The sequence below is a fragment of the Aspergillus pseudonomiae genome (genome assembly GCF_009193645.1).
Source record: "Aspergillus pseudonomiae strain CBS 119388 unplaced genomic scaffold BDV37scaffold_60, whole genome shotgun sequence".
In the NCBI taxonomy this organism is placed as follows: Eukaryota; Fungi; Ascomycota; class Eurotiomycetes; order Eurotiales; family Aspergillaceae; genus Aspergillus; species Aspergillus pseudonomiae.
In genome coordinates this window covers 181,377-197,354 of record NW_022476052.1, presented here as the reverse complement: position 1 = coordinate 197,354, position 15,978 = coordinate 181,377, and the positions used below count along the sequence as shown (strand labels likewise).

General features: G+C 51.6%; 7 protein-coding genes across 7 annotated transcripts; 4 read left to right on the top strand and 3 right to left on the bottom strand.

The window, feature by feature from the left end:
• Positions 1–73: 73 nt before the first annotated feature.
• BDV37DRAFT_177063 (uncharacterized protein) lies at positions 74–517 on the top strand. Its single transcript, XM_032079420.1, has one exon. The coding sequence runs from the start codon at positions 116–118 to the stop codon at positions 422–424; it is 309 nt and encodes a 102-aa protein (XP_031939070.1). The 5' UTR covers positions 74–115; the 3' UTR covers positions 425–517.
• Positions 518–610: 93 nt separating this feature from the next.
• On the top strand, positions 611–3,268 carry pacC (putative C2H2 transcription factor PacC; the record flags this gene model as incomplete). Its single annotated transcript, XM_032090038.1, has 3 exons — positions 611–868; positions 1,008–1,299; positions 1,357–3,268. The coding sequence occupies 3 exons, from the start codon at positions 611–613 to the stop codon at positions 2,793–2,795; spliced, it is 1,989 nt and encodes a 662-aa protein (XP_031939069.1). The 3' UTR covers positions 2,796–3,268.
• A 1,011-nt stretch (positions 3,269–4,279) lies between these two features.
• On the top strand, positions 4,280–7,495 carry BDV37DRAFT_254378 (putative forkhead transcription factor Fkh1/2). The gene is made up of 4 exons (XM_032082629.1): positions 4,280–5,101; positions 5,171–6,193; positions 6,249–7,141; positions 7,200–7,495. Exons 1-4 carry the CDS (start codon positions 4,988–4,990, stop codon positions 7,270–7,272), a joined length of 2,103 nt encoding a protein of 700 aa, XP_031939068.1. The 5' UTR covers positions 4,280–4,987; the 3' UTR covers positions 7,273–7,495.
• Positions 7,496–7,539: 44 nt separating this feature from the next.
• Positions 7,540–8,292, bottom strand: BDV37DRAFT_285447 (putative transcription regulator PAB1642; the record flags this gene model as incomplete). Its single annotated transcript, XM_032087727.1, has 1 exon — positions 7,540–8,292. The coding sequence occupies one exon, from the start codon at positions 8,290–8,292 to the stop codon at positions 7,540–7,542; it is 753 nt and encodes a 250-aa protein (XP_031939067.1).
• Positions 8,293–8,781: 489 nt separating this feature from the next.
• BDV37DRAFT_296073 (uncharacterized protein) lies at positions 8,782–10,885 on the bottom strand. Its single transcript, XM_032090037.1, has 2 exons — positions 10,274–10,885; positions 8,782–10,226 (listed from the first exon to the last, which is right to left on the bottom strand). The coding sequence occupies exons 1-2, from the start codon at positions 10,729–10,731 to the stop codon at positions 9,077–9,079; spliced, it is 1,608 nt and encodes a 535-aa protein (XP_031939066.1). The 5' UTR covers positions 10,732–10,885; the 3' UTR covers positions 8,782–9,076.
• A 323-nt stretch (positions 10,886–11,208) lies between these two features.
• Positions 11,209–14,111, top strand: BDV37DRAFT_254372 (putative PHD finger domain protein). The gene is made up of 2 exons (XM_032082628.1): positions 11,209–13,501; positions 13,556–14,111. The coding sequence occupies exons 1-2, from the start codon at positions 11,477–11,479 to the stop codon at positions 13,694–13,696; spliced, it is 2,166 nt and encodes a 721-aa protein (XP_031939065.1). The 5' UTR covers positions 11,209–11,476; the 3' UTR covers positions 13,697–14,111.
• Positions 14,112–14,120: 9 nt separating this feature from the next.
• On the bottom strand, positions 14,121–15,823 carry BDV37DRAFT_254371 (Gfo/Idh/MocA family protein). The gene is made up of 5 exons (XM_032082627.1): positions 15,624–15,823; positions 15,391–15,553; positions 14,636–15,334; positions 14,466–14,556; positions 14,121–14,396 (listed from the first exon to the last, which is right to left on the bottom strand). The coding sequence occupies exons 1-5, from the start codon at positions 15,645–15,647 to the stop codon at positions 14,132–14,134; spliced, it is 1,242 nt and encodes a 413-aa protein (XP_031939064.1). The 5' UTR covers positions 15,648–15,823; the 3' UTR covers positions 14,121–14,131.
• Between the last annotated feature and the right edge of the window lie 155 nt (positions 15,824–15,978).

The window sequence follows — 15,978 nt, the reverse complement described above, 5'->3', positions numbered from 1 at the left end:
CTTTTCTTTTTTTTTTTTTTCTTACTTTGCGATGACCGAAAGAATAGAACAAGGAGAAAAGTGGTGGCCTAATTTGCGTGCACGTGCGGTATCGTACCAGACCAATACGGGAAGTATGGAACGCCACAGCCCCGCATCATTCTTGGCCCGGTCTTGTCGTCTTGTCCCTGTCCTCCGCCGGGCTGTGCAAGCGGTCTTTTCTGGGCAAGGCTCGGCTCCGGATGTCCGCACAGGACAAGAACCCAAGCCTCCCCCTCTTGCTTCCAAGACTTCCTCTCTTCTTATCTCTCCCCATATTCCCCCCCCTGACTTGTCCTGTCTGTCTTTTCCCAGTCTTTCCCTTCTCTCCCCCTTTTTCTTTCTATCACCTTGTGTTTTCATAACTGTTTCTATATTCGGTAACAATCGCGTGTTGCATTGGTAGTTGTTGTCAAAGCCAACTCATCGCGTCTTACCGTTCCTCATCCCTGATCTTCCTTATTAGCCAAAGATCCCTTAGCCTGGACATCTTTGGTTGTCTACTGAGGGATAATTCTCTTGGTTCGTCTAGTATTGAGTCCTTTCACGACAACTTCCGCTCCCAAGAAAAGGACAAGAAATTTTCTTGGCAATGTCGGAACCCCAAGACACCACCTCCCCTTCGACTGCGGCTGCTCCTATTGCCGCGTCGACCGTGCAGGAGCAACCCCAAACCCAGTCGCCGCCTCAAGTATCTGCTACCACGACATCCTCGGTGACGGCAACTGCTGCCGCAGCGACTGCAGCTGTAGCATCCCCCCCTGTTAATGGTGCTGCGCGCCCGACCGAAGAGTTGTCTTGCCTTTGGCAAGGATGCTCCGAGAAGTGTCCTACCCCCGAGTCCCTCTATGTAAGCTTACCGTGGTCTCATATCTTCTGCGATCATTGTCACCCTACACAGCAGGCATTGCTGCCACTTGTCCCTTCAGCATATCACATCGGAGCCCTTCGAGCGCTTGCTTTTTGAACGTAGCTAATCATTTTACCAGGAACACGTCTGTGAACGTCACGTAGGTCGCAAGAGCACAAATAACCTCAACTTGACCTGCCAATGGGGCAGTTGCCGAACTACCACCGTCAAGCGCGATCATATCACTTCTCATATCCGAGTACATGTGCCCTTGAAACCCCACAAGTGTGACTTCTGTGGAAAGGCCTTCAAGCGTCCTCAGGATCTGAAGAAACATGTCAAGACACATGCAGATGATTCAGTACTGGTTCGGTCACCTGAACCGGGTTCCCGGAATCCAGATATAATGTTTGGAGGTAACCCAGCAAAAGGTGTGTCCCTATGTCTCCAGCAGTATCTGCTGCGTAACTGACCTTATGGAGCTCTAGGCTATGCTACAGCTACGCATTACTTCGAACCCGCCCTGAACCCCGTCCCCAGCCAGGGTTATGCTCACGGAGCTCCTCAGTACTATCAATCTCATCATCCACCTCAACCGGCGAACCCATCTTACGGCAATGTTTACTATGCGCTAAACCATGGACATGAAGCCGGCCACGCATCGTACGAGTCGAAAAAACGTGGATATGATGCCCTGAACGAGTTCTTCGGTGACCTCAAGCGTCGCCAGTTCGATCCAAACTCCTACGCCGCGGTTGGGCAACGCCTACTTGGTTTACAAAGCCTGTCTCTCCCCATTCTCAGCGGCGGCCCACTCCCTGAATATCAACCCATGCCTGCGCCTGTGGCAGTAGGTGGCGGAGGCTACAGCCCTGGTGGCCATCCTCCCGCTCCTGCGTATCATCTTCCTCCCATGAGTAACATCCGCACCAAGAACGACCTGATCAACATCGATCAGTTCTTGCAACAGATGCAGGATACTATCTACGAGAATGACGACAATGTGGCAGCTGCTGGTGTTGCTCAGCCGGGTGCCCATTACGTTCACGGCGGCATGAGTTATCGCACCACCCACTCGCCACCCACTCAGCTACCTCCAAGCCATGCTACGGCCACCACTTCTGCAGGCCCCATTTTGGCCAATCCTGCGGCCCATTCGCCTACTGGAACGCCCGCTCTCACACCGCCCTCGAGTGCACAGTCGTATACCTCTGGTCGGTCGCCTATTTCTTTGCCCTCGACAAACCGGGTATCCCCCCCTCATCATGACGGTGGCTCAAGCATGTACCCTCGCCTTCCATCGGCTACCATGCCTGACAGCATGACCGCTGGCTACCCGACCACATCGAGCGCAGCTCCTCCATCCACCCTTGGCGGTATTTTTGACCATGATGATCGTCGTCGGTACACCGGTGGCACCTTACAACGCGCAAGACCTGAGGAGCGTCATCTACCTGAGCCAATGGATCTCTCTCATGATAACAAGGATGACGGAGAGCGGACGCCACCTGCTAAGCCGCGTCAAGCACCCTCATCACCCGGTCGCATCTCCGCTAGTTTGATCGACCCTGCTCTTTCGGGCTCCGCAACCGAAGCAGAGACGCTACGGACGGCCCAAGCCGCGACTGAAGTCGCTGAGCGATCAGATGTGCAGTGGGTTGAAAAAGTCCGCCTTATCGAATACCTGCGCAACTACATCGCGTCTCGCCTCGAACGGGGTGAATATGACGGCGACTCAGGCATGACTCGTGAGTCGCGCACACCAGAGGCTGGACATGATGGCCACATGGAAGGCGTGGAGAGCGAGCCTGTTTCTCGTCCTGCCAAATCGGAGTCCCCGGTGAAACCTGAGGCGGGAGGTGATACGGTGATGTACCCGACACTACGGGGAGTCGACGAGGATGGTGATTCTAAAATGCCTAATTAAGCGATACTCTTCAAACTGTTCTGTTTGCATTACCATGATCCGTTACTCTACTCTTGCGCATCCTTTTCTTTACGGCTCGTTACGAAACCGTTGTGGGAGTTTGTCTTCTTTCTTCTTGTTTTACTTTGCACTGAATCGTGGATCTTGACTACCGAATACCTACTATTTTTTGTAACTGCGGGTCGTGTATTTGTTGTTTGTAAGAACGTTTGGTTCGAAGATTTCTGTTCTTGTATAGTGGGGAGTTTCGAATGCAAAGGACAGGATTTGGGTACAATTTATCTTTTTTTCTTTTTTTTCCGTTTAAAGTTTCTGTATCAATATTTCTCTCCAAAGACCCGGGCATTTTTCTAAGTTTCGTAGACCTGCTAAGACGTGAGGAATGAGGGAAAATTAGACTATGATTGGTCAGGCTGCACAGAATGCCTTTCGGGTGCAATCCAGACGCATGAAATCAACAGGGAAAAACTAAATCCGACCGTTTGCAACCAAACCATGTTTGTTTATTTGGTTACGGCCTAGTTCTGGTATAATGTCCTTTGGTTTTAGATAGACATATAGGGAGTGAGAAGGTAATAAATATTTAGGGGGAGGGATCTATGATGCTACCTTGCCTTTCTAGAAAAATTCAATCAACAAAAACAGTTTTTTGTCTCGAGGTCATGCAGATCAAACTTAAGACATTCCACTGGGCAGACGCTAAACTGAAGACGGGAGGAATGACGCAAACAGAAACATGGATTCACTGTTCAGGATTGGTGGTTTGACCATCACGAGTACCGTTAAAGTGGAATTTGAGAATGCTTTCTGATTGCCCGATCCGGTGTTTTCCCTGCAGGCCAAAATCTGGTTTGGTTGGATGCATCACACAGGAGTGGAGGAAGAATTAAGCAGCGTTCGGTTTTGTTTGTTGACCCATGATCAGCACTCCCGAGGACTCCGTATTGCCGACTTCTTGTTGGGAGTAATTCCTCGTAACCCTTCATTGAATAGTTGGGGTTGTCGCAGGAATGGCTGCATGAGTAGTGAAATCTTAGTTAGGGCTACTCGGGTGATTGAGTAAGGGAGGAAGGATTCAATTTGTCGTCGACCAGGGAGTATGCTGCTCAAGGGGGAGAAACATGCAAAGGATCTCGACAATTCCTGCAACCGGGGATTCATTTGATTTCTTCGTGGGATTTTCAGGGAATTTGCCGGGTCTTTGTCTCGCTTTTATTCCCCATAACCTCTCTATTTTCAGGGCCTGTTGTCCTCTGTTCCTTCAGTCTGGGTCGGTCTCCACTGTCTGTTTACGGCAGCGGGGATCTCATCCAGTCCATTCGAGGTCCACGGAGGTAGGATTGGGGAATCCCGGGTTTCTTTTTATAAATATTCCCATATTAAAAGGTTGGGTGAGCCAGGAAGTCAACTGGGGCAGAATTGTTGAACATTTCTCCATTCATTGTTGCGAGACAAAGAGAAAGAAAGTGAGTGTGTGGTTTTGGGTCTGGATCTACGGACTGTCATTTCCAGAGAACTAAAAACTGATAAAGACGATCCGTCAGCAACCGACTTGCACTTCCCCACACGGAAGCGGTCACGCCCCAAACACCGGCGCGCGTTATCGTCATCGCTTCTCTTTTCTTTCTTTTCCCACTTTCCTTTCAAGACAGTCGTATCTTCGCTCCCAACAACAAGCCCTTTGTCGCTCCACCCCCGCTTCCTCCACCCGTGCGACTCCCTGGAATCCCAATTCAACCAGGTCACCCTTGACAGTCCTCACATCAGATCTCGAGAACCGCCCTCAGAAAAAAATTCCCGTGGCTGAATAATAATAAGCCAGCCACGCCCAGATCGCGTCTTGCGCGGTGGCAAACGATCCTTTGGTTCTTACCCTCTCGAACACCCGGTTCAAGGTTTTCTTTTGCCCTCTTTGGGTCATCTGTCTGCCGTCCTCGCTTCGCCTTCTTACAACCTCTTCCTACGTCAATCGGTTTGTTTGTTCGCTTGGCGCAGAATTTCGTGAATTATATGGGTCCGTGAATCGCGCACAGAACGTACAACCGATCCTTGATTCAATATTGGCGATACGACATTATCTACACCCAAAAAAAAAAAAAAAAAAAAAAAAAAAAAAAAAAAAAAAAAAAAAAAAAAAAAAAAAACCGACACCAGAAAATTCTTCCAGAATTCACAACACTGTTTGATCAAATATGCCACTATCGAACAGGCGCCGCGCGCGGCGCAAGGAAATTCAACTACAAGAGACGTCAGATGCGGAAGCTCCGGACTCCTCGCCTACGCGGCCGTCAAATAAAAAGCGCAAGGTGTGTGGTCGCACTGCTTGACTGGGATAGCCTCTCTATGTTGTTCGGTGACTAATTTCCTATTTGCAGGTCGAACGGACCTCCCCTCATCCTCGTCCCGTCAAGACTGGAGAATCCGCTGACGAGGCGGACCACTCGTCCCCGGAACATGAACTGTCGGAGAACCAGGACCTTGTGGATATGGTGATATCGTATCTCGACGCCGCCCGCGAAGAAGTGCGCGTGATACGCGATCACTCTAATACGAAGACAGAGAACAAGCAGAGTATCCGTGCCTATGCAAAGATCGCCGGCCGCAACTGGACGTACTATGTCAAAACTCTCCATGTCAACATTGGGCGCGAACCGGATCGTGAACAGAAGCTAGATGAGCAGTCAAGCCCCGTGACCATCGCTGCACGGGCACTGCCAGAGGTGAATGTGGATTTAGGACCTAGCAAGTTCGTATCGCGTCTGCATGCTGAGATCTTTTACGACGGCGAGGAGACAGCCTCTTGGCATATTCGTGTGAATGGTCGTAACGGCGTCCGGTTAAACAATGCCATCCTGAAGCGCGGCACTGATGCGATCCTTTCGTGCGGTGATATCATTGAAATTGCCAACACCCAGATGATGTTCGTTACTCCCGGCGATAAAGCCAACATTCATCCCGGTTTCGTCCAACGCGCTCAGCGTCTTGCCAACGGTGAGGAGGATGTAGCCGCGTGGGACGCTTCGCAACATGCCCATCCCCACCCTGCGCCATCGGGTGCCCCCGAGACTACTCGCCCTCCAACCGGTCAACCGTCTTTGGCGCCAGCACCGCACTTCCTCAAGCGCCAAGTAACGCCGCCGCCACGGTCCCCTGACACTGTTGGCGCCCGGACCGCCAAGCAGTCCCCGTTGTATAACCGAGGCATGATGATGGAGAGCACGGAGGAGATTGACTACAGCAAGGACTCGGCCAAGGACCTGAAGCCTCCCTACAGCTATGCCACGTTGATCGCGCAAGCAATCTTCTCTAGCGAAGAAGAAAAGCTTACACTCAACAACATCTACAATTGGATCATGGACAAATATGCATTCTATCGTCACTCGCAGAGTGGATGGCAGGTACGTGATGTCTTACATAGTGATCGTTGACTCAGTTGCCCTAACCCATGACCAGAATTCGATTCGTCATAACTTATCCCTGAACAAGGCTTTCCAAAAAGTGCCCCGTCGTACCGATGAACCAGGAAAAGGAATGAAGTGGCAGATCGCCCCTGAATACCGCGAGGAATATTGGAAGAAGCAGCTCCGCAAGGGGACACAGTCGTCGGCACCGTCCTCCCCCGCTACCAGAGATCCAGCCACGCGTGGAGCCAATGGTATGGAGGCGGTTTTCTCCAGCAAGAAGTCCCCTCCAGTGTCGTCGCCCGGGTTTAGCTCTTTCCCCGTCGCTCCGGTTGAGGCATACACGCCGGAACGGGGTTCACGGGCAAGCCGGAACGGCCCCCACGATCATCCTCTCCGCCCGCCTGTTCGAGACTACGAGGAGCCATCCCCATTGCCTGCGCGCTCGGCTATCAAGAATAGCAGCAATGGCACAAGCCTCCGGTATGGACTGTCTGACAATGTAGCTTCTCCGCCGATCTTATCGTCCTCCTATTATGACGAAGGCCCATCGTCCATGATCACACCGGCACCACAACGACAGCAACCACGCCTGCCTCCGCCTAGCACCGCGCAAATTCCATCCAAGTTTATGCCCATGAGCTCGCCGGCACAGTTCTGGAAGTTTGCCGATATTGGTAGTACGCCCGCCCGCCCGGTTCCCGACATGAGCCCGCTCAAGGGTGACCCTGGGGATGGGCTGGGCAGCATTCCGAGCAGCAGTCCGCCACCTCCGAATTTGGTCAGCCCTAGTAAGCCAGGTACAGCCAACGGTTTAAGCACTGGACGATCGCTGCCCCCGCGGCGTGAACATGATTCGGCGGTCCGGTCAGCGACGAACGGGGCGGGCCGGGACCTCGGAGACGATGAAGATGAAGATGATGGAGGTGGTTTTGATCTTGCGAGGTGAGTTTTGCTCAAGATGATGATACGTTGCTGGACTCATCACTGACTCGGTGGTAAGGGGCTTTCAACCGATTGGATCGTACCATCGGCAGTTGAGCAACGCCGCTCGCACCAGCGCTGCAACCTCCTAATTGTTTGATTTACCTTTGCCTTTGCTTGTCTTTTGATATCCCCGTATGAATTACATGGCTTCCCTTACGACATTATTTGCTAGAGCAGACCCGCATAGAACGGAGTGAACAGAATGGATGGATGGTGTCGTGATATTTAACCAGGAGGTTCTCTGGTTCCAGCTTTTGTGATGTACTTGACGTGAGCAATGAGATAATGTACCTATATCTATTAGTTATCAGTTATACCATATCATATCATGACCTTCACTGCGTGCCAACCCCACCTCATGCCTGATCAACATCAGGCACATCCGGCCAAAACCTCTCCTCCAGCCACTTCACCTGCCTCCACCACCGTTCACACCGTCGCACCACGTCGTCTGGTTCATTCAGGACCCTCGACGCCAGAGCATCCACCACGTCCGCAATCCCCTCCACAAACTCCCTAAACTCCACACTTGTCCAGTTCGGAATGAATCTCTCCCTCAGCGCCCCGCCATCCAAATCCTTCTCCCCACCACTCCCACCCGCCATAACCCCCTTCGCCCCCTCCCAAGACTCCAGATAACACACCTCCGTCGCCCACAAAACAACCAACCCCTCCAACAAACTCACCGCAGGACTCCCCGCCGACATGAACAAATCAATATACGCCTGCGTAATCGTCCCGGGCCCAAACGTCTCCTCGCCCTCCGGCACAACCGCCAAATCCAGCCCATACTCCCTAGCCACGTCCTCGAAGAAGCCAATCTCGCGTTGAATATTCACCAGCGCATCGATGAGGACTGCGACGATGCGTCGCTCGAGTGCTGTCTCGGCGTTGTTGGAGGGCGCGTGCGGAAGCTGGCATTTGGATAAAAGGAGCCCGATGAAGCGGACGTAGGATTGCGCGTAGAGCCGGTCTTGTGAGAGCCACTTGGACAGTGTGGTCTTGGGGAGGAGGCCCTTGCCTGCGGCGAGGAGGAACGGGTGCGTCGTGGCGCTGTGGTAGGTGGAGGGGTTGTGGGTTTTGAGGTGCGTGGTTAGTCCTTCGGGCATTTTGCGTGGGTTTTGTTTTTGTTTTTGTTTTTGTTTTTGTTTTTGTTTTTGTTTTTGTTTTTGTTTTTGTTTTTGTTTTTGTTTTTGTTTTTGTTTTTGTTTTTGTTTTGGGTTGGTTTTTGGTATGGTTGTGGTTGAGTGGTGAGGTTGGGATTTATGTGTTTGGAGTGGGTTTATTTATGGAGGTTGTTTGGTTTGGTGGGGTTGTTTTATGAGGGGTTTGGGGGATATGGTTACGTCAGGTTTTTTTTTTTTTTTTTTTTTTTTTTTTTTTTTTTTTTTTTTTTTTTTTTTTTTTTTTTTTATACTCATTTAATATTTGCCTTGGGAGGGATTTGTTGATGTGTCCTGGATGCTTGTGTTTGGGGCGTTCGGTTCGGGTGTGAGGCCACTTTTTTTATATGAGAATTCACTTTGATGATATGGCTTGGATATTATAGGATGTGTGTGCTTGAATCTATACGCTGTGGAGGGAGGTCGATGAGCATCCGCTTTAGCTGCATTGTTAGCCGGTGAGTATTAATGGGTCCACTTCACAATACTCTGTATGCCTTCACAGCTTGGGTTGAGTCGAAGAAGTGGGATCTAGACCTCGGTGGATACATAAAACAACATGAATTAGAGTTTAATCTTGCCTGAGCTGTTGTCCATCGTGCATTCAATTACATCCAGACTCTGTCGACTACTGCATTACCCCTGAAGATCATACCCCGAATCATTCTTCGAACCTTAAAAAAACTACAGCTTTGGCATCGTCAATCTGACCTGTCAGTGATTCTTCCCCTCATCGGCTATGTTCCAGCATCATGCAAAGCATCACCTCCATGGTGTATCGCGCATCGTTACCCGCGTTGTGCAAATGCCAGCCGGTCATATTGAATTCCTGGAGGATATCTGCCAATTTGCGCGTGGTCGGCTCGCCGCGAATGATACGGAAGAACTCCGCTGTGTCCACCGTCCCTATAAACCCGGCAGTTCCCTCCGGCTTGCGCTCCATCCGTACTCCTATCTGGCGGAGATACTGGATGTCGCTGTTTATAGCATGTCCAACGAGGATCAGATGACGTGGTGCACGCGTTGGAGACGACGAAGATGAGACTTGGAAGGCGTCCTGTACAGTGGCTCCCAGATCATTGGCTGAGACCCATTCACTGGTCCCAAAATCGAAGTTCCCGGGACAGCCTGCGACAAAATGTTGGTTGACATGGTGAGCGTATTCTTGCACACGCAAATGACGCGACTTGATTCTGTCCCTCCAATGGGCCCCGTCTTCGGCTGGAGACATGCCGACGAGATCCAAGGTGTCCAGAGTGGAGATGCCCACCTCCGTTATCTGCTTATGATAATGCTCGTTAGATTCCACATCGATACTAATGAAAACAGGCTCCATCCAGAAAGGGAACGGTGCCGGCTTGTCCATGTGCAGCGGCTTGGGGGTCTCAGGCATAGGGTCCTGGGCTTTCTTTTCCTCCCAGGCCACATCATCAATCAGGTCGTCTACCTCACTGGAGCGTAGACCCAGGTAACTCTGTGTTCGTCGGAGGCCCTCAACTAGGCGCCGTTGATTCTGCAGGCGTTGTTGCTGTTTGGCCTTAGAAGGCTTCTTTTTGTTTCTGGTTGTTTCCCATGCGGTCTCTACCATTTGTTCAAAGGCAAGGAACTGCTCGTCCATTCCAGATGAAGGACGAGGTGCCTCCGATGAGACAGGAATTTGCGATTCGAGGCGGTCTTTCGTTTCCCGACATATGCTTCTGCCTATGAATACGGGCTGCGGAAAGCCTTCCTTTTGAAAGGAAAGAATCAGTCCTTCACCCGATAGAGTAAAGTTGCACTGCAGGGCACGATTAATCTCCTGGAAAAAGGCACGGACCTGGGCAGTGGGCACGAGAAGCAGATGACGAGGGCCTGTAAGAGGTGGAAGCTTGATATAGTACCTGCATTGTCAGAGGGGCACTGCAATTGGAACAAGTTAAACACTCACAGATTCCAACATCGGTTCCAGAACTTGCCTCCATCGAAGAATTCGCTAGCCAGTTTCTGTGATAGCGGGCCTTTGATGTACTTGTAGGCGTACCTTGAGATTGTCACCAAAGGAGAGAAAGTCCCGTCGTGAGGCACATCAGAGCCTTCTCGAGAAGAGGAGGTATAGACCGGAATTGTCTGCGTAGAAGATCCAGGGATTGGAGTCACGCTTTTGGAAACCTCCCCTCGCGCGTTCTCATGTCGCTCATTGCCGGCATCTGGTTTAGAGGGTCCGATGCTCTGCGCCAGCTGTGAAATGGTAGGTTTCGAGGGCTCCCTCCCAGTATTGACGTTATCATTGGTAGAACTAGAGTCCCGGTTGGACTGAACCTCAGGCACAGTTCGAAGCTGAGTATCGAGTCTCAACAAGGCCTCGTCCTGGCTGAACAATAAATTTAGACGTGCTGTTCTATCCATAATTTCCAATCTGTTTGGGAGAGCTCAGATTCAACAAATAATGAAGATGAGATGAAGGAGGAAATCAATGGGAATGTGTAACAGAGAAGAGGAGGGTGCGTTTGTCTATAAAGCAAACCAGAAACCAGGCAACTGCATGACCCCAGGATTGGCAATTCACTTGAGAGCATAGTTCAAAATAGATAGATCGGTATTTTACAGAAAAGCATGGTATATTCATCACCTCTGGTCTCCTGGCTGTGTGGATGTATTCCCCACTGCATTGTGTCAACTGTGGTGAAGAAATGAATTCAATAGAGTCCTTCCCCAGTTGATGTCACTACAGGAGCTTCTGAAGACTGAAAAATACTATCAACATCAACATTACTTTTGCTGTGTTTCTTCACTCTACGAGTGTATAGCAACAAAGATACACCTGAGTTGTATAGATCCATATCGAGCTATTCCGGAATAGGAATAGATCACGTGTCGGAGTCAGCCGAAGGCGCAGGACCAATCGCAGTGGATGGGGAACTCCCGTCTACTCACTACTACTTGCTTCCATCTTTCCCTTCATCACCTCATCCCCCTTTTCATTACCGGTGCTGGACTATAGAACCGGACCCGGTCGGTCTGTCTCACGTAGACAGTCCATGCGTTTGGATTGAACTCTCCTCGATGGCCTCGCCGTCACACATGGTGTCGTCATAAACAATAACATTTCAGCCGCGCTCCAGCCTCTCCCTCCGCGCCTCTGCTACTACCCATGATGGCGGACTACGACGACGACGACGCTGGTGGAGTCATCCTGGATGGCCCTTTTGATCCTGACGCCCAAGCTACCGTCACCGACTTCATCGATTACACCGAATACCTCCCTGCTGATATCATCCGTTCCCTTACTCTCATCCGCGGCTTGGACGAGCGTTATCTGGAAGCCACTCAGGGCGTGCATGAGCTCACCAAGACCTATGGACAACTCCCCGAATTACCTCCAGATGGACGTCCTGATGCGCGCAATTTGCGCAAAGATATCTCCTCCCAACTCGACCGCGCAATCAATGCTCGCGAGTCCGCTTACGCGGAGGCCTGTCGTTTATACGATGTTGTCGATCGCCACTTCAATCGCTTAGACTGTATCAAGCAGAAGCTCGAGGCACTTCCAAAGCCACCGCCCGCCGAACCCACTGCGCCGCAGACTGTTCCCGTCACCAAGCGTGGTCGACCAACGAAGAAAGGTGACGATGTGGTAGCCACAACGCGCATCACGCTACGCTTGGATAGCCATGACAACACGAAATCTGCATCAACTCTTAAATCAAGAACGCGACGGTCAGTCCTCTCAGCGGAGCACCTTGCCGGTCTACACCCCGACTCACCGATTGCCAGCACCGAGCATTCGGATGTGGAGGAGCCCAAGGCTGTACCGTCAGAGTCGCCTGCTAATCCGGCAGTCCCTCAAGGCCGGAAAGAGAAACAAGGCCGGCGATCACGGACGTCGCTTGGCACCCATACACATAGCGGTGTAGCAAATATATCAACGAGTAATGCCCTGGCAATGCTCAAACCTCCTCCTGAAGACGCAAAGCCGGGCAGCGAGGACATGCCGTGGTTACGTCTGACAGAGTGGGAGATGACCAAGCTGCGTAAGAAGATGAAGAAAAACGCCGTGTGGCAGCCGAGTGAGGTGATGATACACCGCGAGCTAGCCCTTCGAGGCCGGGGATGGGAGGCTTATAGAGCTGCGAAAGCACAAGCGGAGGCTAACGGGTCCGAGTTCATCGACTGTGATGATATCATGAACAACTATATCCCAGGAAAATTAACCAAACGGAGTGAAGCAACCAAAGATACGGAGGGTACATTCGAGACAAAGTTGAGCAATCGGGGTATGAAACTGAACGAGGCGAAGAAACTCAAACGTGAAAATCAAGCGCGGGAGCAAGCGGCTGCCGCTGCGGCCGAGGCAGAGTTGGCTGCCAAACGCCAGGGATCGGCTGCTTCTCCCGTTAAGGCTTCGGTCCCCCACAGCGATCAGGCCCAGGCTGGCAAACTAAGCAGAGCTGCGAAGAAAAGGAAAATCGATGAAAGTCCGGTCATGGATGCTACTACCACCTCTTTGGTAGGTGCCGAAACACGTCCTGCGGTGCGAAGTCCGTCGAAACGCCGCAAGACAAGCGACACACCGATGGAATCGAGTGTCAGTGTCCCAAGTGCTTCAACTACCACTCCGTCAGCTAACGTACCCACGGCCGTTGCTGAAGTGACGCAAACGAAGCCCACCCCTCCACCAGCGTCTCCCGTTGCATCTAAGCGTTCTGTTCCACCATCTGGAGCTGTGGTCGCTCCACCTACCTTGGAGGGTACTTCTACAACGCCCCCCGTAACCCGACCCCCTTCCAGGCGTCGCTCCGCTGCTGCATCGGCCGAACCGGCTCCTTCTATCGGGCTCATCACGGCAGGAAGAGAGCTTCGGCGAAAGAGCGCTACCCCTGCACGCAAGACCCCAGTTCCAGATGTTTCTCGAGCAGCTAGCTTGAGTGCACCTCGTCGCAGGAGGCGGCCCGCTCCAGGCCCCGTATCATCAGGACAAGACGGTGGTGCAGCAGTGAGCTACGGCCGCCGCAAAGCTAAACCCGGGAAAAAACGGTTTCGCGAGAACGGTCCGAAGGACGGTGACATCCGCATTGATGAAGACGGTGTACTAGAGGAAATCGACCCTAATGAGCCTCGCTATTGCCTTTGTGGGGACGTAAGCTTCGGTACAATGATCTGTTGTGAGAACACTGACGTACGTGACCTGCCCTATGACTTCCAATTACCGGAAACTAACTAATATTTGTAGTGTGACAGGGAATGGTTCCACCTTGACTGCGTCGGACTCTCTGAAGTTCCCAGTCGAACTGCTAAATGGTACTGTCCGGAGTGTCGCGTGAGGTTCAACAAGGGGACCGATGGAATAGTCAAGATCGGCCTTCGTCGGTAGCTTATTCCATTATCATGGTATATTTCTGAGAAGATAGCACGCGATCTACCACCTACTCCTCTTGAGTTCATGAGACCACGACATCGGAGCGTTATTTGGGAAATTTGTGCGTTGTACTGATTAATATTGATTGATAGTTTCGCAGCATGGCGAAGTGGCGGACGGCGGAGTTTGGAGTTGGCTTTCTTCATTCTAACGCATTAGTTGAGGTTGGGTGTTTTCACTTATTGTGTTGCTCTCATCTACGGATGCCAATTTGCATTTGTCCTGTTACACTTGCGCTTCTCCAGAGATAATACCTCCTGAACTGTTACAATCATTCGCTTTTTCTTTCTATGTCTACAGACAGATCTTCCAGTACGAAGAATATTTAACCTTCATTAACTTTCATGGATACATTTTATCACATACAAAATCATGGCTCAAGAGATCAGATCACTTCAGCTCCCACTTGTCGCCCTCGTTCACGATCTCGACGGGCCGCCTCTCGTCCAGCGAGATCCGTCCCGCATGCAGAATAGCCGTTGTCGCAATTGTGTTCTTGAGTGTCGGAAGAGGTCTGGCATCGAGCTGATCCAGAGTAACCCGACCCTCATTGACTGCTGTGACGGCGTCAATGAACTTCTCGAAGCTAATGTAGCCGTAGCCAGTTTGGCCGCTGAAGTTGCCGTCCTCGTCTGGTGCGTAGCGCATATAGAATCTACACCAATTCCCCGTTGTTAGCGATGGCATGCCCTCGGCAATCTGGAGACGGGCATGGAATACTCACGGGTTCACCCAGATCAAACCCTGCTCATCCTCGGTGACATCGTAGCCACGCTTGGCCTGGTTAATGCGGACCTCACCCTTAGAGCCCATATCTATAGACCCAGTCAGCACAATCCAGCTCGACTGCACAGCAAAGAGAAGAAGAGAAAAGACAAAAGGCCAAAAACATACAATGGAAATATTGGTTCGAATGCACACCCGCCCTCTGCGGCGCCGTCCACGAAGCAGTATAAACGCCCGTCGCAACCCGCGACGGATCACTCTTCTTCCTCCACTCCACCAACAGCGTAATCGTATCCTCTGTCTCATTTACACAGCCCAAATCCAGCGCCGTACCCTTGGACGCCGAGGCCGTGACCTTCACCGGCGCATACTCAGGCACCATGCTCTCGTTGATATCGATATGGTGCGAGTTCAAATAGTACGAGATATCGCTGTCCTTGCCGGCCCAGGCCTTGAACGTCTCCAGCTGGCTCTTGGGCTGGCTCATGTAGCTGTAGAAGTAGTTGAAGTCCCCCAGGTTGCGGGCCTTCGCGCGCGCATCGGAGTATGCCGGGTCGAAGCGCTTGTGGTGCTCGATGAAGACGAAGACACTGTGCTTGCGGGCTTCTTCAAGGAGCGTAAGGTGGTCGGAGAGGAGCTGGGTTGCGGGCTTGGTGATCAAGACGTGGATCTTGCGCTGGATGGCATAGAGGGCGATGGGGAAATGAGTTGGGTCGGGGGTGAAGATTGTGATTGCTGAGCCGGGCTCGAGGGCATCGATGGCGGCCTTGTAGGCGTCTGGGTCGGTTTGATCGTCCGCTGGGTAGGAGGTGAAGGAGACATCGAGGCCGTTGTAGACTTCGGAGATGTTCTTTTGGAGGTGGGAGCCTTTTTTGGGTCTTGTGAGGATGCGATGTATAGCATGTTTGTTTGGGGTAACTTACGGATTCCGGGGAATTTGCGTCCAGACACTCCTACCATGCTCAGGTTGCCGACTTTGCCTCGTCGGCGCAGGTCGAAGAGGGTCAGGCCTACTACGCCGACCTTTTTGTCGGATGTTGAAGCGGTGCCACCGACATAGCCTGTGGTGTACTCGCCCGTACCCACCTGAGAATGACCATGGTCAGCCGTTCAATTCTGTAGTATAGGTGATTACAGGCCAATGGATGCGACTTACCATCAATACACTAGGAGGAGCCATTTTGCACTTGCGACGTTCGATTGTTGCCTGTTTGGGGAGAACTACAGTCTTGTAACCTCACGGGTGGCGGGGTAGAGAGGTGGGAGAGGGAGTGAAACTGAGAAAACAGGAAAAAGAAATAGAAGACAATGTCCTAGTCATTTTGACTGCGCATCCACGAGTTTTGTAATTCCCTCAGGCGGGCAGATGACGGAAGAATCTCCATCCCACCAGATTGCCTGTTTGGGGAACGTCATTAGCCGATGCGGCACTTGATTTGTGCATTTATTATTATACGAGGATCTTGTCAATATGTTCTTGCTTTTATGTTAGCAAACAGAGTTAGAGGATA